The sequence below is a fragment of the Lampetra planeri genome, chromosome 44 (assembly GCF_965212315.1).
Source record: "Lampetra planeri chromosome 44, kcLamPlan1.2.h2, whole genome shotgun sequence".
NCBI classification, from domain to species: domain Eukaryota; kingdom Metazoa; phylum Chordata; class Hyperoartia; order Petromyzontiformes; family Petromyzontidae; genus Lampetra; species Lampetra planeri.
The window spans coordinates 2443970-2462143 of NC_136150.1; the positions used below are offsets into that span (position 1 = coordinate 2443970).

Sequence of the window (18174 nt, forward strand, 5' to 3'; positions counted from 1 at the left end):
CAACTTCAAGGACAGTGCATATCATTATCAGAGTTGTTTTCTTTTGTTTGCATTTTGACTGCTTGTGTTGTGGTTATTGCAAACATGATGCCTTGTGTAAAGGTGTCAGTTTTTTGTACCAGTTAAAAGGGTAAAAACCTATTACTACTCTATGTTTGGAGTTTGCGTGTCTCTCCCTGTGGACACGTGGATCTTTCTCCCCTCCACATTAAGAATCAACGTGTGTTTAGAGTATTTGGTTGCTGTAAATTTCCACGTGATAAGCCACTTCCATTGAGCTAGAATTTGTGGCCAGGTCGCTTCTGAAAACGAGAGCTATATAACTCAGTGGGGGCTTTACCTCGCAAAACAAAAAGTTGAATTTAGTTTAGTAACCGCACATTTTGTCCTTATAGGGTGTTGACAAAAGATACAAATGTGCCAGAAAGAATTGAGGTGCGAAAGTAAACCTGCTCGAGTGCCGCCAGGCTTGTCCGCAAGGCCTCATTCTCCCCGCGGATCTTTCCCATCTGCTCCTCCTTCTGCGCAATTTGAGTCGCATTCTGCCGAAACAGAAACCAACGTGAGCAACAGCAACAACGGGGGAGGTGGCAGGACGCACGAAGCAGATTCTCCACCGAGAATTTTATTTTGTTTTGCAAGGGGAAAACATTTCGATTTAAAGCTTTCGTGACTGCAGGGATTCATCTTCTTGGTTCTTTCGGTAAAGTCACATAGAAGGGAAGCAATAAAATAATAAAAATAAAACATAATAAAATAATTCTCACGACGTTTTGGCCACAACGCAAGCAGCCGTCCTCAGGTGCAAACCAGGTCTGTCGAGGCGACAGCGGTTTTCACCTGAGGACGGCTGCTTGCGTTGTGGCCGAAACGTCGTGAGAATTCTTTTATTATGTTTATTTTTTATTATTTTATTGCTTCCCTTCTACGTGACTTTACCGAAAGAACCTAGAAGAAGAGGAAAACACTTTGGCGGACGATTGTTGTCATTTTGTCCGCGGTAAATGATGTTTCGCGTCACAGCAAGGGAGCAACCACGTCACTACGACTCCGAATGCAACACCGCCGAGACGAATCATGCCCGCAACCACGTACAAGGCAGCACTGTCGATGCAGAGGGATATTATCATCGTTTTTTTGCGCTTGTTTTACCCGGCAAAGCCTCAATCAAGTGTCGCGACCATTTTTGCGGGAGGCTTCTGCCCAAGTTTTCACGAAGAGGACTAACACACACGGAGAGCTCCTCTCACCTCATCGCCCTTCGCCTTCAGCGCCTCGTCGCGTTCTTGCCGCTGCTTCTTCAACTGTTCCTTCAGCTCACCGACATCCTAAGAGGGAACATACACGGGCAGAGGATTCGCTTCGAGTGAAAGATGACATTTATTTGCATAGCCGTCAACCCGTACAGTTTACCCCGTATTCTTGTACAGGGAAATTGAGTTTTCAGGTCCATACGGCGTACAGCCGTTTCAATAAAGGCAAAGACACTTTTTTTAAATTTGTGTTTCTCCCTTGTGATGGGACTATGTAGGATGAACGTTGAGATTGATAAGGGCACGGGGTGACCAACAAGGTCTGAATTGGCCTGTAACAAGGGCGGCACTGATAACGGGTTGACAGGTATGGATTTACGGGGGTTGCAACGGCATGCACAGCGGTGCGTGCACTGCGCTACGAACCGCTGGATCCCAGTTCGATTCCCCAGGGCCACGGCTGAATAATCAGTGGCAAGTGACATCAAAGATGTTGCTACCCTTCGCCCCTTCATTAAGCTGCACTAACCATCGTGGGAGAAGTATGGTCAAACCCTCCCCCCCTCCTCGTGGCCAACATGACATGGGGAGGGGCCTTGATCCATGAGCGGATTGAGAGTGGCGGTCATTTATTGTAACTGTGGATCTGACTGGGTGGTGATTTGACATCAAAAAGCACACGACTTACCTGCATGGCTTTCTTCAGCTCGTTCTGCACCTTCTGCATTTTTACATTTAAGTCACCGATTTCTTCCTCGTTCCTCCTTTGGACTTCTTCAAGTTTTGATCTGTTTGAAAACAAAGTGGTAATTTTCGTCCAAAGTAGAACAAAATCTCTTCCCAAACGAGAGTTCTCATTTGTCGGCTTGTAGCGACGCATCAATCAGACCGCCGTTTTTTACGGTGACGATTCCCACATGTTGGAGTGTGAGCATGCGTTCCTCAGCCTTCGCAACGTATCATTTCGTACTATAAACACTTCAGAACGTTTTATATTGTAAACAAAGAAAATTTATAGTGAAAATAATGTTTTATTTTATGCTGTGCAGTATTCCAACTGACATAAATAAAATACACATAATGACGAAATATAATAATATTCTTATTTATATAGCACTGTAGATTCACCAAATTATTATTTATTTGTGCGTGTCAGTCCATGTATTATTTAACTTTATTTGTAGCTTTTTGTGTAAAGCAATGGTAAAACAATCGAAAGTTCACGAGACAGAAACTTAGTTTATTGAATGTACGTGTATCGAGGTTTTACCGTATTCATATTTTAGTTTGCGGCCACACACTGTTGTTATTGACGAATGGGTTGAGTTCGTTTGTCTGTCAAATGTGCTCTTTGTGTGCCCCAACTACCAACGCAGGATCACCAAACGAGCTGTTTGAATTTCACAAATCACGCCGCAAGTGAAGACACGTACCTGCTCTCCGTGTACAGGGACTCCTTCTCACTCTGCAGTTGCAGGAGGCTGCAAACGGAAGAAAGTCAACAGCAGAGACATTTACAGACGAGTGAGATCCAGCGGCACAAGGAGGAAATGTGTCACCACAATCCACAATCGTGAAACGAATCAGAGCGGGACTGGCTCAAGACATAATGCGTACGGGCTCTCGGCTGAGTTTTACTCTCTTATCTGTGTCGTGTCTGAGTGTGGAGCTGTTGACCATTACCTTTCTTGTTTCTTTTTTAATTTATCCGTGACCTTCGAATACACAAAACAGACGCAACGTTTAAAATCGTTTTCCACAAAACACCCGGTTTGCTGGTAAAGAGCCCTAAACCGAGCACAAAATGGACCGAATCAAAATGTACGAAAATGCTTAAAAAAGTGCCACTGTCAGGCACTTCACATTTGCGCCACAAGCGTTTCACGAGCAAACTTTTTCAGACCACGCGAAGGGCGGCAAGAGCCAAGGATATTACACACGGGAAAAATAAAAATGGAACGGGGGAAAAGAGAAGAGAGACGAGAAATGGTGGTGAATAAGTGTAAAATGATGGAAAAGGGAACTGAAAAACGGGAGCGAAGGGGCTTGGGAAGATGACAGGAAGAGGCTATAAAAGGGTCTCGACGGTGCACAGGAAAGTGTCTGTCGACACGGGGGGGGGGGGGGGGGTAGAGGGGAGAGGTTCACAATGGGGGTGGGACACACAGCAGAAGCCACGTGATTTACGGCAGGTTTGAGGCGATTGAGAGATATTCAACAGACCGCGTGGCACTAGAAAACTACGCTGCAGATGGGAGTGCAAATAATGACTGAAAAAAACACAAGGCCAAAAGGTTAAAGACAAAATTTACACCTGAAAATTTCCAAGAATTAACAACACCCTTAAGTTTAGGAGAAACAAAATCATTTACACTTTCTCCTTCGAATAAGGAGCTACCCAATCAAAAAACATTACATTTTCCACTTCACACGAGCGTCACTCCCGCCATCTGAATTGAGCGCACCCGATTGGTCAATCGTTTGGCAGGAATTTCGAACCTGGCCAATCGGGGGTGTGTGGTGCAGGTCAGGTGACCTTCAGTGATGACGGACCGACACAAAGAAGTGTTCTCATTGACGATGACCTGGACACTCAGGGTGCATTGTGGGTGATATGGTCATAATCGTACCAGAATTATGGGTGGCAAATTTCAAGAACAGTACCCACCTTGGAAATGTCTTCCTGCATTTGGGCAAAGTCCTTCTCCTTTGAAAGCTGCCAAAATCAGAATGAAAATATTTATTTAGACCGGAGGAATCCGATGAACCGTGAAGCTCTTTTCACAGATGTCCGGTAAAGATCACGTACACGGCGTTGCACATCAAGGGCAAACGCCGTCACACGTGTGCACGACAAACCATCGCTGTGAACGCAAATGAAACACCGCACACGGTGATGCTCAACGGATTTAAAAATTTTTTTTACCATCATTGCCTGGATTTGGTCCTTGAGCAGTTCATTTTCCTCTTTCTCTGTAGCGAATTTCAGCTGCAGGTCTGCACAACATCACAAGCATTGCCTTGCAAATGTCCCATACATCTTCAAAATAATAATATCAGCTCAAAACATGGACATTTATATAATCACAAGCAATAGGTACGTACCATTAAACTCTTTCAGCTGGGCTTCCAGATTCGACACCCTTCTCTGCAGCTGTAAACAAATAAAAATAAATACGTCGATTCATCGCACATTTTTGTGTTCAGATCGCCGCCTCGAGTAAAACACCAACCGTGTGTCGTCACACCCCTCCGCCACCCGGCACGGCCAAATCAACCAAGCTGTCACGCGACGATCGAACGTGCCACCGCATTGCCGCTTCAGCAGCACCACCAGAGTGACCGGCGAGTGATCCGATCCACTCTAGCGACGATCCGACTCAGAAAATCAAATGTCGATCGTCAAATCGGTTGCGAGCGAACTACGCGTTGTTACATCCCGTGCCGTGAGGTCGGGCCGTGGCGGGGGGGGGTGCCACCTGCTTGGCGACATCGTCGGAGTCTCCATCGGTGTCACCGTCGTCCAGCGTCCAGTCGCGTTTCACCACCTGCCCGTCCGCCTCGTCGCTCTCCTCCGCCGGATTGACGCTCGCGCGGCTCTCCCCGAGTTTCTCCAGATCGTGAATGTGCTTATCTTGCAATGCTGCGCGGAAAAAAACCACACGCAGAGACAAAGACTTGCCGTATAGCCGCAACAGACTGTTGGGGCAAGTGCTGTTTAAGCGAGCACCAAAAAACACACAACGCACACACAAACATTAGTTTGTTGATGTGTTATACATCACTGGATATGATTTTGAATCGATCAATGTCTTAAAGGGTCCTTGCTGTCTGGGGGTTCAGCAGCATGGGTTCAAGCAAGCCTGACTCTGCTGATGAGGTACTGTATGTTGCAACCGGTCCAGAGTTTCCTTGCAATGCCAGGTTGTGTCAAAAGAATATATAAAAACATATATTACGTGTCGAGTACCAAAGACACGAAAGAAATGTAAATGTCTGCCGAACTATTTTGCTCATCGTTACGTCAGACTCATCGTTCACAGAGACGTACTGATGTATGTTGAACTTCTTTCGCACCGCACGTAGCCAACTGTGCGAATCGGACACCACGTGTACGATAGCACAAGATCAAATGTTCCCCAAATCCACTACTACAATCAACGCACATGCGGTCCGTAAATATCAAGGTAACGTGTGGCCAACCCCACGGCGAGTCACCTCTCGTCTCCCCGGGGCTAACGTGGGCGCACTGTACCAGTGATTCACTGAAGGTGGACTCCACCCCGAGGGAAGATCCGACACGAGTTCAGATAGTCTCCACCGTAGCCTTCCATAAACCACTGTGCCACCACTCTTTCAAAGGCGCACCCAATAATGTGGCGGTGACATCGCCACACGGCGCTTGTGCCAGGCTAGATGCACTCTTCGAGCCGCGCGAAGCGTCGAAGGCTTGCACCAGAGGTCGCAAACGGGTTTTGATTCCTTACCCGTACCCGGCCGCACCAGGGTCGCAAACGGGTACCCGTAGCCGGGTATCGGGTAGGGTACGGGTATTAAAGACACTACTCACGGCAGAGAACTGTAGCGACATGACCGCTGGTGCCAAACTGTGCCACACGCCCCTCCCGCATGGCCTTGTGGGAGCCTCGGTAAAGTTATTTTATTTTTTCTTCCGGTTAAGTTTTGATGATGTACACGTACGTCATCAGAATGGAATCGGAAGAAAAACTGATGACGTACGTCATCGTAAATGGGAATGTGTTTTCGGTGACAATCATCCGGCACGTCCAGCACGGAAAGAGTTAATTTACATTTTAACGGGGAGGAGTAAAATCGACAAACGCGAGAACGACGACGCGTGGTGGTGGGTGGGTGGGTGGCTAGGACCGGAGTTTGGGGTAAACCCTGCTGGAGACGCCGTGCAAAACGTCCTTTGCGCCGTGGATATTCTCCAATCCCGGGAGCAAGCGAGGAGGCCGTCGTGTACCCGCGATGTTCTTGAGAAGGGCGGCGTTCTCCGCCCGCAGCCTGCGGATCTCCCCGTCCACGGCCACAGCCACCCTGGCCGCCCCTCCAGCCGCGGCGTCTTTCCCGGCGCGCTTCTCCTCTTCAAGCTGCTCCAGCTGAGAGCACAGCTGCGCCGGGCACGGCCGGGGGGCGGGCACACACGCGGGGCGCAAGCTCGAGACGGTCGCCCCTTTCTTTGCATACCGGAGCACGGGCATTCCCACGTTATTCGTGGCTATCCGCGATTTTGGCTAATCCGCGAATAGCATCTGGAACTCTCTACATGACTGTTGCATCGAGTGAGAGAGCGAAAGTGACGAGATAAAGTGACGAGATAAAGCTATGGAATAAAGCGATGCGAGAGAATGTGATGTGAGAAAGTGATGCGATAAAGCGACGAGATAAAGTGACGAAAGAGAAAGCTTATTTTCGTATGTATTTAAGTCAATTCGTAAAAAAGATCCCCCTTTTAAGGCAACGGTGTTCATTGACGAACGCGTTCAAAATTACAGCCCATCGATTCATGCAACAAAACGCTATTGTAACAGTTTTGCGGTTTCACGCGCGTGTTTGCGCGCATCAACAAAGTGCACCGAGCACGGCACGAGCGCCGTGGTGACGTCACCGCCACCGAGCGGCGGGCCGACCGATGTCGTGTTGATAGTCCATCAACAACGAGAGAACCGAGCTTTGAAGTTTTCGTGACTGCAAGGATTCATACTCTTTGTTTGTTTTATCCGGTAAAGTCACGTAGGTAAAAATGAATAAATGAAAAAGCAACTAAATTAGAGCTCTCTTCACTTGACACAGTAATCTTGCTGTGACGGTTCCACCTGAAGACGGAAGCTTGTGTTGCCTCCGAAACGTCGTCATTTTATTTAATTTATTTTTTACCTACGTGACTTTACCGAAGAAAAAAAAACCTAAGAGTACAACGAGCGAACCCCTGACTTTACGGGCAAAACGAGAGGTGAGCCACTCGAGTCTGGAGGTGCCGCGCGTGGCATGCGAACCTTGTTGAGCTCCTGCATGAGCGTGGTGTTTTGGATGCCAAAGTCCTCCTCTTGACTGCGCAGCTTGGCCTGCAACATTTCATTCTCACCGAGCAGAGCCTCCACCTCCTGGCGGGAGCCAACACGTCAAAACACGACGGTTAAGTGTCGCACCCGCACACCACAATCTCCCTTGCCAACAGGGTGGCAGGCACTGGCAGAGCCAGTGGGGAGTAGGGTGGCACGTGCCCCCCCCCCCCAATGATCCGATTGAAATCCCTTTTTTCGATCGCATTTATGGAGGTTTATTAGTAATAAATCGGCATTTTGCAACCCCCACTGCCACTGTGTAGCATATTATTACGTGCCAGGGACTCTATGAGATGATAGGACAATAGTCTGAGTCCATAATTGGCAATAAGTAACGGCAAAGCGGTTATAAGCGACTCACAGACTTGTGCGTAGTTGCGTTATACAGCACACGACTTCCCTGAAGGCATCAACACCTTCAGCGAGCGCGATGCCGATCACACAACGCGGTTCGAATTCGACCCTCGATCGATGGCTGCGCTATGTCCACACACGCGTTGAATAAAAAGCACGGGACAAGTCCTTACTTACTAACAACTCCTCTATCATTGTTCATTGCTGGAGGGGTTGCCCCCCCCCCCCCACCTGAAAATCCTGGCTCTGCCATTGGCGGCAGGGGAACGAGCGCAGGCTAGTTTCACGTTCATTTTGTTTAACCAGGTGAGAACTTAAGAGACGCGGATATACGTTTCGTTTGCAAGTGACCTGTCAATATTATAACGATGAAAATAAAAAAACATCCGGCGACAACGACTTCACTCACTTGGGCTTTCTTGCTTTTGGCGACCGTCTATAAGGAAAATAACGGCAGCAAATTTGACGAAAGTTAGCGTCAAACAGTCTCACGATTTTATCATGAAAGGGCAACGGCGTACTCGCAAACAAAATTCGATGCAAATTTTAACAAAGAAGCAAAGTTTTGCAATTTAAAGACGGTGGATTCTTGTGAGGTTGGCAGCAATTTGCACATGATGCACACGCATTATTGTATTCTATAACAGAATTTTAGGCACATGCAATGCATGCAAAAATCTAACAAGCTGAGCAATAATATTAATGGCACATCGGTCCTTAAGGCGATACGATATCTCGCGAAGAGCACATGTAATCAGATCAAACGCCTCCCAAACTATGTTGGCATCTCTACCACACTACTCTCTTGGTTAAACTTTTACCTCTGAAAGCACTCAAACACCTTGCCACTGTGGTGTCCCAAAAGGGTCCTTAGCTCTTCTCAATAAATCTCCTCCCTGGAAAAAGAATCATCTCCAGCTTCTATATCAACCACGACTTTTTTGTCACCTGTAAGATGCACCCTATCATTCCTCCACTGTTGGTGGTGGGGGTTCGCAAGCTGGCTGAGACCAGTCTAAGCTGGCCGAGACTGGTCCAAGCTGGCATAGACCGGTTTAAACCGGCTGAGACCGGTCCAAGCTGGCCTAGACCGGTCTAAGCCGGCCGAGACCAGTCTAAGCCCAAACTACATTGGCGGGGGCCTGACGCCATAACCAACTTAGAGCCTCAATGGCTGAAAAAAGTGGCCATCGCCTGTGAATGGCCAGTCACTCATGTACGGGGAGGCGGGAACAAATTTATCTGGAACCTAGGGCAGGATTGACCTCCAGCACAAATGTCTGAGGGAGGATTGTTATTGTGCGCAGGCTGCCCTACATGTGCACTATTATAACTGCCCGAACCAAAGACTAGGTTCTGGGGGACTGCACCGATTATAATGACGACCAGGGCATGAACCCTCTCAAGCGTTTGCCAGGAAAGGTCCCAAGCGTGCAAGGGCAAAGTGTGGAGAGGCTTGCAGAGCCCCAAAGTGGTTTCAGGCAGAGGCAGACGTCTGCTCCAGCAGTGGTGTGTGGGATTTAAAGTTTAGTTTAATTTCAACGCGACCTACATTCTCTGCTTCACTGACCTGCTCTGAATCCTACGATACCATACTGAGGCCAGGGGGTTTCCAGTCGTTCTTCAAGCTGTCCAGGTTCCTGTCCCTCTCTGCTCGCGATCATTAAGAAACTAAATGGTGGGCTGGCCCGGCTCAAGCTGCATGACTGGGAGTCTCATGCAATCACCTGTTTGTGACAGAAATGTGCTCTGGGTCCCCAAAACTATTTAACAAATTATGTGCCACCATGTAATCCGAGAAGTCGAGTGGAATTTGCATTTGCTCTACCCACCCCCCTCCACATTTGCCTCTTTATGAGAGAGATACAATGTGCCTATCACACTCCCCCCTCCCTCCCTCGCTCCCCCCTCCCTCGCTCCCCCCCCTCCCTCGCTCCCCCCCTCCCTCGCTCCCCCCTTCCCTCGCTCCCCCTCCCTCCCTCGCTCCCCCCTCCCCTCGCTCCCCCCTTCCCTCGCTCCCCCCCTCCCTCGCTCCCCCCCTCCCTCGCTCCCCCCCTCCCTCGCTCCCCCCCCTCTCTCGCTCCCCCCCTCCCTCGCTCCCCCCCCTCTCTCGCTCCCCCCTCCCCTCGCTCCCCCCCTCCCTCGCTCCCCCCCCCCCTCCCTCGCTCTCCCCTCCCCTCGCTCCCCCCCCTCCCCTCGCTCCCCTCGCTCCCCCCCCTCCCCTCGCTCCCCCCCTCTCTCGCTCCCCCCCCTCCCTCGCTCCCCCCTCACTCCCCGAAGAGGGAACTCTCATCCCGTTTTAACGTGGACTGCAGAAAAACAAAGAATCCGTGAAGAGCGTAATGATGATGGTTATTGTTGTTGTTAAAGAAAGGTGCTTGAACTATACCTTCTGGGCTTTGGCCAAATCTTTTTCCAGAACAGCAACCTTGTTTCGACAGACATTCAATTCTAAAAAGAAAAAAGAGACAAATGGAAAAAGAAATGTACAGTTATTGGAAATAACAACCATTGCATCGAGTTTCTGGTTACGGCGACTCCCTGAAACCATTGCCAAACCATATGACGTGTTGAGGCAGAACGATCGAGTTGGAAATCTCAGGGTATTGCAAAAAATGAAATAAACTCAGCCGGTGTGGAGAAAGGAAAACCTCAACGTTTCAGAAATCACTCTGCCAGACTCGTCGACCGACTGCTTAAATCTAATCCAGACTGGGTTCAACCACCACACTGCACATTAAAACACCCACTCACCCCCACTCACCCTATCACTCTTATATCGCTACCACCACCATGCTTACTTTGCCTGTGAACTTCACTCATTGATTCCTCCACTCATGTTGAGAACTCAATCTACCAGACGCACCGTTTTGTCTCATCCACACAGTGTTCAACCACCACACTGCAGGTCACAACAACACACACTCAATCATTCATCGACTCAACACAATGCAGGTCAACACACGTATCTCTCCGATTCTTCCCACGTACTGCTCCGCTGTGGAATTCCCTCCAATCGTTTTCTTTCCCAGGCACGTATCACGTTGCTCAAGCCAGGAAACACGCTACACTCTTACCTACTGCAACCGTGATAGTGCTGTTTGTTGCTAGCTAGCCGCTTTACACTTTTGGGTATCTACATCATTAGACCTCCTTTGCCAGTACCAAAATATAATAATAGGGTTTTTCCCCTTTTTTCTGGCAACAAAACTGAAACCTTTTTACAAGGATTCATGTCTACATTAACCACAATACTTGCAGTCAAAATGCAAACAAAGCTGTCCCTTGGTGTGGACCAATCAGTTTCAAGGACAATGCATATATTATCATAGTGTGGTTTTTGTTTGCATTTTGACTGCAAGTATTGTGGTTAATGCAGACATGAATCCTTGTCAAAAGGTTTCAGTTTTGTTGCCAGAAAAAAGGGGAAAAACCCTATTATTACTTTTGTGTATATTGGACTTGAACTGGCGGTGAGGTGTGTCGTTGAGTTTACAATGAGTCACCAGCATTAGAAACAGCCTCATCCTTTACACCGTCGCATTGTGTGGACAAGTAACACGTTGCCAAATGTGATCGATGTTGTGAACCTGCTGCAATTTATATTTTTTTTATTTGACCAGGTAAGGCCCACTGAGTTATATAACTATTTTTCAGAAGCGAGCTGGGTATCAGAAATGAGAGCTCAACGAAGTGGCTTATCACGTGGATATTCATGGCGGCCAAAGACTCTAAAACACGTGACGTCGATTCTAAATGTGGAGGGAAAAACCGGAGGACCCAGAGAAAAAGCCACGTGACCACGGGAAGAGAGAGAGAGAACATGCAAACCCCAAATATACAACAGACGTCGGGGTCGGGATTTAACCTGCGACCTCCTGTATACCAGGTGAGGTAGCTAACATCATGCCAAAATTGGCGCCCCAATTTAACAAGGCCTGTGAATGTGAATAAGCCTTGCGAAGAACAAAAGGCTCTGCACACGGTGTCCTGCATGCCGGTGCGTTTAAACGGCATCGTGTATGGAATGCAAACCCGGAAATATTTTTTTATCATTATTAATACATGTCAAATGTGACAATGGCAAATCGGCGTACATCACCATCACAGACGCGCCGTGGGAGGTGGGGGGGGTCATACGTAAGTGGGCGGGGGGGGTGTAGTGAGATAACCCGTGTGCGTGTCAACATTTATGAAAAATATACACGACAGGGGTCATGCAGGTAACCACCCAAGCAGGGGCCTATGTATGTACGTACTTTGAACTTCTTTTACACCACCGTACCGAACTAACCGAGGCGCGGGGAGAAGGACAACAAAACTAAACCGAAGAAGAAGTTGTACAAGAATGAGTTTTCGATCGAGAGGATTTATAAGTGCGTAGCTTCAGTGGCTTCCTAACATGGAAAGGAAGAGCGTTCCAGACGGCCGTAGGAGCGCATCCGAAAGCGCGCGAGCCGAGAGCCGCTGCTGCTGCTGCGAGGGTGACCGGAGTTGGCGTGATGGTTTACGCTCCTTGACGAAATCAGCGGGGAAACACGGAGAGGCAGTGGGAGACAGAACGCGCCCCACGGACGCGTCACACGGACGCGTCACACGGACGCGCCACCCCCGCAGGGCAGCGGTTATCAGCTCCTCCATTATTAATTCGGTGCACAACTTCGTTAATTATTTACCAACACGCGTGTCGATGGAATTGAAATATTTATCTACTTTGGCGTGTTAGATTTGTGCGTGTACGGTACTGTACAAGATGACACATTTTTGGCGCAGTTAACCGTAATACAATGGAATTAATTGATTACATTAATACTATTTTAGTTCATTTTCGTAAAATTGACATATTGATATGTATGCCAAATGTACCATGCATAAATATTGTGACATTGTTATTATCGTTATAGTGGAACTACGCAAGACTTCATGAGCCAAGATATCTGTAGAAGTGCTGGGATACATTGAATCAGCAAATTGAGGTATATTTATGATTCTTAGTGCAATTTCCTTGGAATCATAATGCCAAAATGTTATCTATCATCTCCATTACCTCTTTTCCACCCTTGTGATTAAGTCCATGAATATGACAATTACAAAGTGTGTTTTACTCACCAATATATGAGCATTGTGCACTCCACTCAAATTTCCAAACCACAAATCCTCAAAATGGTATCTTTGTTGAGCATCACTCCCTTCACCTCCCACAACCTTAAAAACCCAAATCTGGACATGACCACAGGTGCAATAATCATAACAAAAAACCACACGCCGTGTGCTTAGCAGTGGATGTTAAAGATCATGCGACATCGTTGGCGAGGTTAGGCCATTGTGCTGGCGTCAGGGTACAATTATGATAATTGACCAGAAAATTATTTAATTGGGATCTACTTGACAATCATTGCCCGAGGACTTGGCAGGACCCCTCCTGGAAGAGTCACGATACTTGGTGAGGCTTTCGTAGATAATAAGTAGTAATACTAATATGGTAAGTCCTCGCTTAACGCGTTGGTGTTCATACAAGGCGGAACGCGCACCTTTGCAACGCGACGGACTACTTTCTTGAGCTGCGCGGCGAGCGGTGCAGTGATACAGTAACGGGGGGAATGATACAGCAACGTGGCGGCGTATCTTCAGTTAACCGTCCCGCCATCTCACTGTGTCGTGCGCGTACATCGTAGCTCACCAAACTTTATTGTGACATTCTTTATGGGAAAATTGTTTTTCGCTTGACGCATTTTTCGCTTAAAGCGGCACTTTTTCAGAAAAGCATCTACTACCGCGTCGAACGAAGACTTACTCTACAAACGTTCTGCCCTCTACCATCCGGAGCCAAATCTCAAATTCGTGCCCAGCGTTTGTGATAGGCGCCTCCACCTCTCCGATTATCATGACGTAGAAGCTGCGTGGGACGATGTGGTAGTTGATGAGTGGAGCTCTCGGATGCAACTCACCTGTCTGATTTTTCTTGACCTCATCTGTGAGCTGGTAGTTGTCTTTTCTCAACTCGAGCAGCTGAGCCTGCAACAAATTAAAGCGCAATATAATCCATTACCACCGGGGCATCATTTTGAACCTCGCAACAAAAATAGTCTCCCGGAAAATGGGTTTTCGGAGATGTTCGCTAAACCACGACAGAAATTTAATGGAAACGTTCTCGCAGTCTTGTTCCCACAATAACAATATTATCATTATTCTTGGTTCTCTCGGTAAAGTCACGTGGGCGGAACGCAATCCAGTGTACTTCCTGGTGCGAGATCACACCGGAGTCTTGGGGCACAGTCACGGCACGTGGGTCCCACAGTCGTGTTCACCTCGTCACTGCCGATGTGAGACGAGGTGGGTAGGCCGGCACACTACTGCTTTTTATTTATTTAAACGCGCAACACGTCAACGAGTAGAAACGAATATGGGTGTCCGATTTTTTTTTCGAGGGGCTGGTTGGAGATGTAAAGGGCCGCCGACCTGGTCACGTTGTACGGCATCGCGATGGCACGCCGACTCGCTTGTCTCGCCGGACTCACGCGACTCTGCGGACTCAATTCACTGCGCGGTTGTTGAGGATACACGCGGCTCAGCGAGCCCTTAACGCAACATTACTCACAATGAAAATGACAATGTACCTCCGAAAACGAATCTGCCTCTCAAAAAGACTTCGAACTTGCTGATGGGTCGAACTTGCGACCCGTCTACTTTTAGCAGCCTAAGTTCCAATCTGCCTTCCGGGATCACGCTGTCACCATCCTAGAACCTCACACCCAGATCCAGAAGAACGCTGGCCAACAGAAACGGAACATCGCAGACGTTCAGAATAAACACCTCGATCTGGACCCAAGCATTTGCACCTCCTGGCTTTGATATTCCTTGAAGACATCGGCGTAACCATCCACCGCATCCGAACATCAACAGGTCGGCGTGTACATCTCCTTCATGAATGCAAAATTCAAGAGAAGCCACAGCAGTGAAATTGTGGCCAAGCAACCCAAACTATTGGACCGTATAGTAAACCACTCTCGTCTGCGCTCCTTCAACGGAGGAGGGATGGCGAGCATATTGCCGTGCACAAAAATAGAAAAGCGTAATAAGAATGAAAAACCTGGTCGACCGGAAGCTTTGTTTTTTTTTGACAAAATTGCAAAAAATGTATCAAGCTCCGCTGCTTCCGTGACAGTGTGCTAACAGCGTGTGAGGTTGTGTGATGTTTCACCGGCTTGATTCGCACGGTGCAGCGCATGCAGTGCCTGCGCTCACTTAGACAAAGCGCAGTCGAATCCGCTTGTGTTGGGGGTGATTTTTGCCCTGGCAATGGATGGTTGCCGACCTCATAATTCCAGCGGAGGTATTTGAAAAATAGACAAGATTCACGATGCAATCTTGCTCCAGTGGAACCACGGGCACAGCACGTGGCAAGAGACACGCATAACATGTAAAACTTGTACGTCAGGTGACAACTCGTGCTTTTTAGAGCACTCGGCCTGCAACAACAGATTCGCATCAAGAACTCGGCACCAGCTCGGACTCAAAAAAGCACCGCTGGGGTAGGTTATCCAACAATGGTCACCTTGGCACGGCGCTCATGCCACCCACGCCGTTTCTTTGCCAGCTCATGTGATATTATCCACCACTGTAAGGCACCCGAATCGCTGATATGTTCCCACTGCAGAAGATGCCCCTGTGCCGTCACAGAATCCAGCTGCAGCCATCCGGCTCCTATTCTGTTAGCTCCAGACCTCCAAGCTACTGGCATGACAGGGGAAATCTCATATGCACACCCATATATATACACACACACAGACACGGGACGGTATAGCCAGGTGAAAGCCTACCAGGACATATGTTTAATTTACAAGGGAAACCTGTAGTAGGGAAATAATAAAATAAAATAAATATTTATTTTATTTTATTATTTCCCTTCTACGTGACTTTACCGAAAGAACCAATAATGTGAATCCCTGCAGTCACGAAAGCTTTAAATCAAAATTTAAACCTGTAGTACTCAAGGGACAACATATATCAGCGCGTAAGAACTCAGATTATAACAATAAAAATCTTGGCTGTCTGTAGAACTTCTTTCGATGCCAAGCGTGCGAATGGGAGGTGCGGGGGAAGGACAACAACACGTAGCACGGTATCCACACGCTTGGGGTGCTGCTCTAGGGCCGTTTGTCACGTGGCGGTCAAAACCAATCAATTTTTTTCACGTCTCAAATCTCAAAATATCATGAAGTGAAACCCCAAACTCAACATGATGGATTCGGTGCCATCACCGATGGTCGGGGCTGAGACCATCAACTTCTCTCTCCGAGTCGCGTTGGCTCAGTCCCGGTGGGAGAGCGAGCCACAGAGTCACGCACAAGCGAAAATGTTTCGGGTAAAAACATTTCGGAAATGTCCTTCGACGTTTCATAACAAAGGGTACTTGGCAAGCAAGCTGCGTCAATTCAAAGCCAGTTTAATCAAGCTTGTTCACAAAGGTGACATTAATGCTGCTTTATGCAGTGGACCCTCATCACCAAGTGTGGCTGAACAGTACCTGGATAGCAATGCCACTTTCAATCGAACTATCACAAATCATGCGGATCAGATGATCACCGAATATTCTAAATACGAATGAGATTCCTTCTGTTATTTGCGACACTATCGGGGGGGGGGGGAAGCAGAGGTCGCAACCGGGTACCCGATACCCCTACCCTACCCGATACCCGGCTACCCGTACCCGGGCGGGTACGGGTACGAGTATCCGTTTGTGACCCTGGTGCGACTGGGTATGGGTAGGCCGTGAGTCACTGGTGAGTAACTGTTTGTCACTCATTTCCCAACGTCTTGTCTCTTCTCACAATTCAAGTTCCTAGAATCAACCCACCCGCGCCTACAACATGGCTTCATCCCAGAGGTCGCAATCAGGTACCCGATACCCGTACCCTACCCGTACCCGGCCGGGTACGGGTAGGGTATCAAAACCCGTTTGCGACCTCTGGGGGGAAGAGAAGGCCAAAGTGAATATAAGAAAAGACAGTCGGTTTCGGTTTGTGAATTTCGTGGAAGGCTCAATTCAGCTAAATAGCTATTGTGCAATGTTGACCAAGCCAACACGGCTAGGTATAGCAGCAAGGAGATTATATGAATGACAAGATGTTGTTACACCTCATCTGTGGCGACGCATGTATTACATGCGCAAAAGTCTCCGCTGTGTGCGGTCTGCTCTTGTAGGCGTGTAACCCACATACCCTGCTACGGCATTGCAATGAGTTTTCGCCACATACAAGCCCGAACGTGCGATGCGTGAAACATCACCTGCAGACGCAAAAAGTGTGCAAGCAGCAGCAACAAACACACCAGGGGCGGCGGTGGCGGTGGTGACACACGCGCCTGTAACCCAGCAATGTGGGTGGCGAGGGTTTGGCGAATCGCACCGATGCTGTGACACTCCCCCGGTTCAGTGGGCGTCAGTGTGCGTCGCCCCCATGCCCTGGCCTTGCCAAGAGAATGCGGTGTGGACTACCCTCGATCGATTCCATCGGGCGCGGGGGTCAGCCGTTGCCTTCCACCCTCGCCGACCTGCGTGGATTCTTGTTTTCTCGCTGGGTGCTCCTGTTTCCACCCACATTTATGAAACCACGTTAATCTGCCTGAAAATAACCCTCAGGCAAAGAGGATCGCGGAGCTTGGCGAATTGTCGTCACCGGCTGAGAGCACTGGTTGTCTTCCCCGACTGTCTGCGTGGTTCCCCGCGCCCGAGTTGTTTTCACTTTCTCTCTCTCTTGCTCTCGCTCTCTCCCCATGCGAGTCAGCGAACATCGCGCGCGTTAAAAGGTTGACATTATTATTTGTGGACATCGGTCGTGGGAGTGTGTTGGAAATTACACGTACCCATGACAATTTCACATTATCGCGACAAAGCGTCGGTCTATTCATAGAACGACCATCGTTGCCTGCCTGCTTTGTGATCATTATTCCATCACCACTAGCAAAATGATGGGCTGAATAAACCTACCACATGCTCTCAGCAACAATGCCATCTGGTTGGATTATACAATATAAAATAATTATAGAGAACATTTTTTTTGCGTCTTATTTTAAAGTCACGTTCACACGTACAATAAAAACTTCATAGCTACGTATTAGGTGAAATCACCAAAACCTAAATGACAGGAACACTTCGCCTAGTTGCGATGATGCGAGTGGCAACCCGAGTGAGCGGACGGGCCAGATTAAATGTCTCTCCTGGCCATTTCAAAGCGATGTCTCAGAGGAAATCCCCTTAGCTGTTGGGCACGGCAGTGCCCCCACGCACCCAGGCTGCTAGTACCGATGAATAACCGGACCTGTTACTGCTGCCCTTGATACTACTGCTGCCCATGCTCTCTCTTATGTTGCCGTCTCTGTCCTTGATGCAGTCCCTTGTCGTTCCTGGTTTGCTACCGCTGCTATCCCTGCTGCTGCTGCTGCAGCTGCTGCTTGTACCGATGAATAACCGGACCCGT

General features: G+C 48.4%; 1 protein-coding gene across 2 annotated transcripts in view; it reads right to left on the minus strand.

Annotated features, from left to right (window-relative positions):
- GRIPAP1 (GRIP1 associated protein 1) overlaps window positions 1–18174 on the minus strand; it is a 34897-nt gene that overhangs the window by 15119 nt on the left and 1604 nt on the right. For both annotated transcript variants that reach the window (XM_078614372.1, XM_078614370.1), the window contains exons 2-15: window positions 13645–13711; window positions 10086–10147; window positions 8106–8132; window positions 7274–7381; window positions 6241–6388; window positions 4733–4896; window positions 4359–4407; window positions 4180–4250; window positions 3922–3969; window positions 2937–2968; window positions 2687–2734; window positions 1942–2041; window positions 1251–1328; window positions 450–542 (exon numbers count right to left, since the gene is read on the minus strand). In XM_078614372.1, the coding sequence (XP_078470498.1) occupies window positions 450–542; window positions 1251–1328; window positions 1942–2041; window positions 2687–2734; window positions 2937–2968; window positions 3922–3969; window positions 4180–4250; window positions 4359–4407; window positions 4733–4896; window positions 6241–6388; window positions 7274–7381; window positions 8106–8132; window positions 10086–10147; window positions 13645–13711 (1095 nt within the window). The remainder of the gene's footprint in view (window positions 1–449; window positions 543–1250; window positions 1329–1941; window positions 2042–2686; window positions 2735–2936; window positions 2969–3921; window positions 3970–4179; window positions 4251–4358; window positions 4408–4732; window positions 4897–6240; window positions 6389–7273; window positions 7382–8105; window positions 8133–10085; window positions 10148–13644; window positions 13712–18174) is intronic.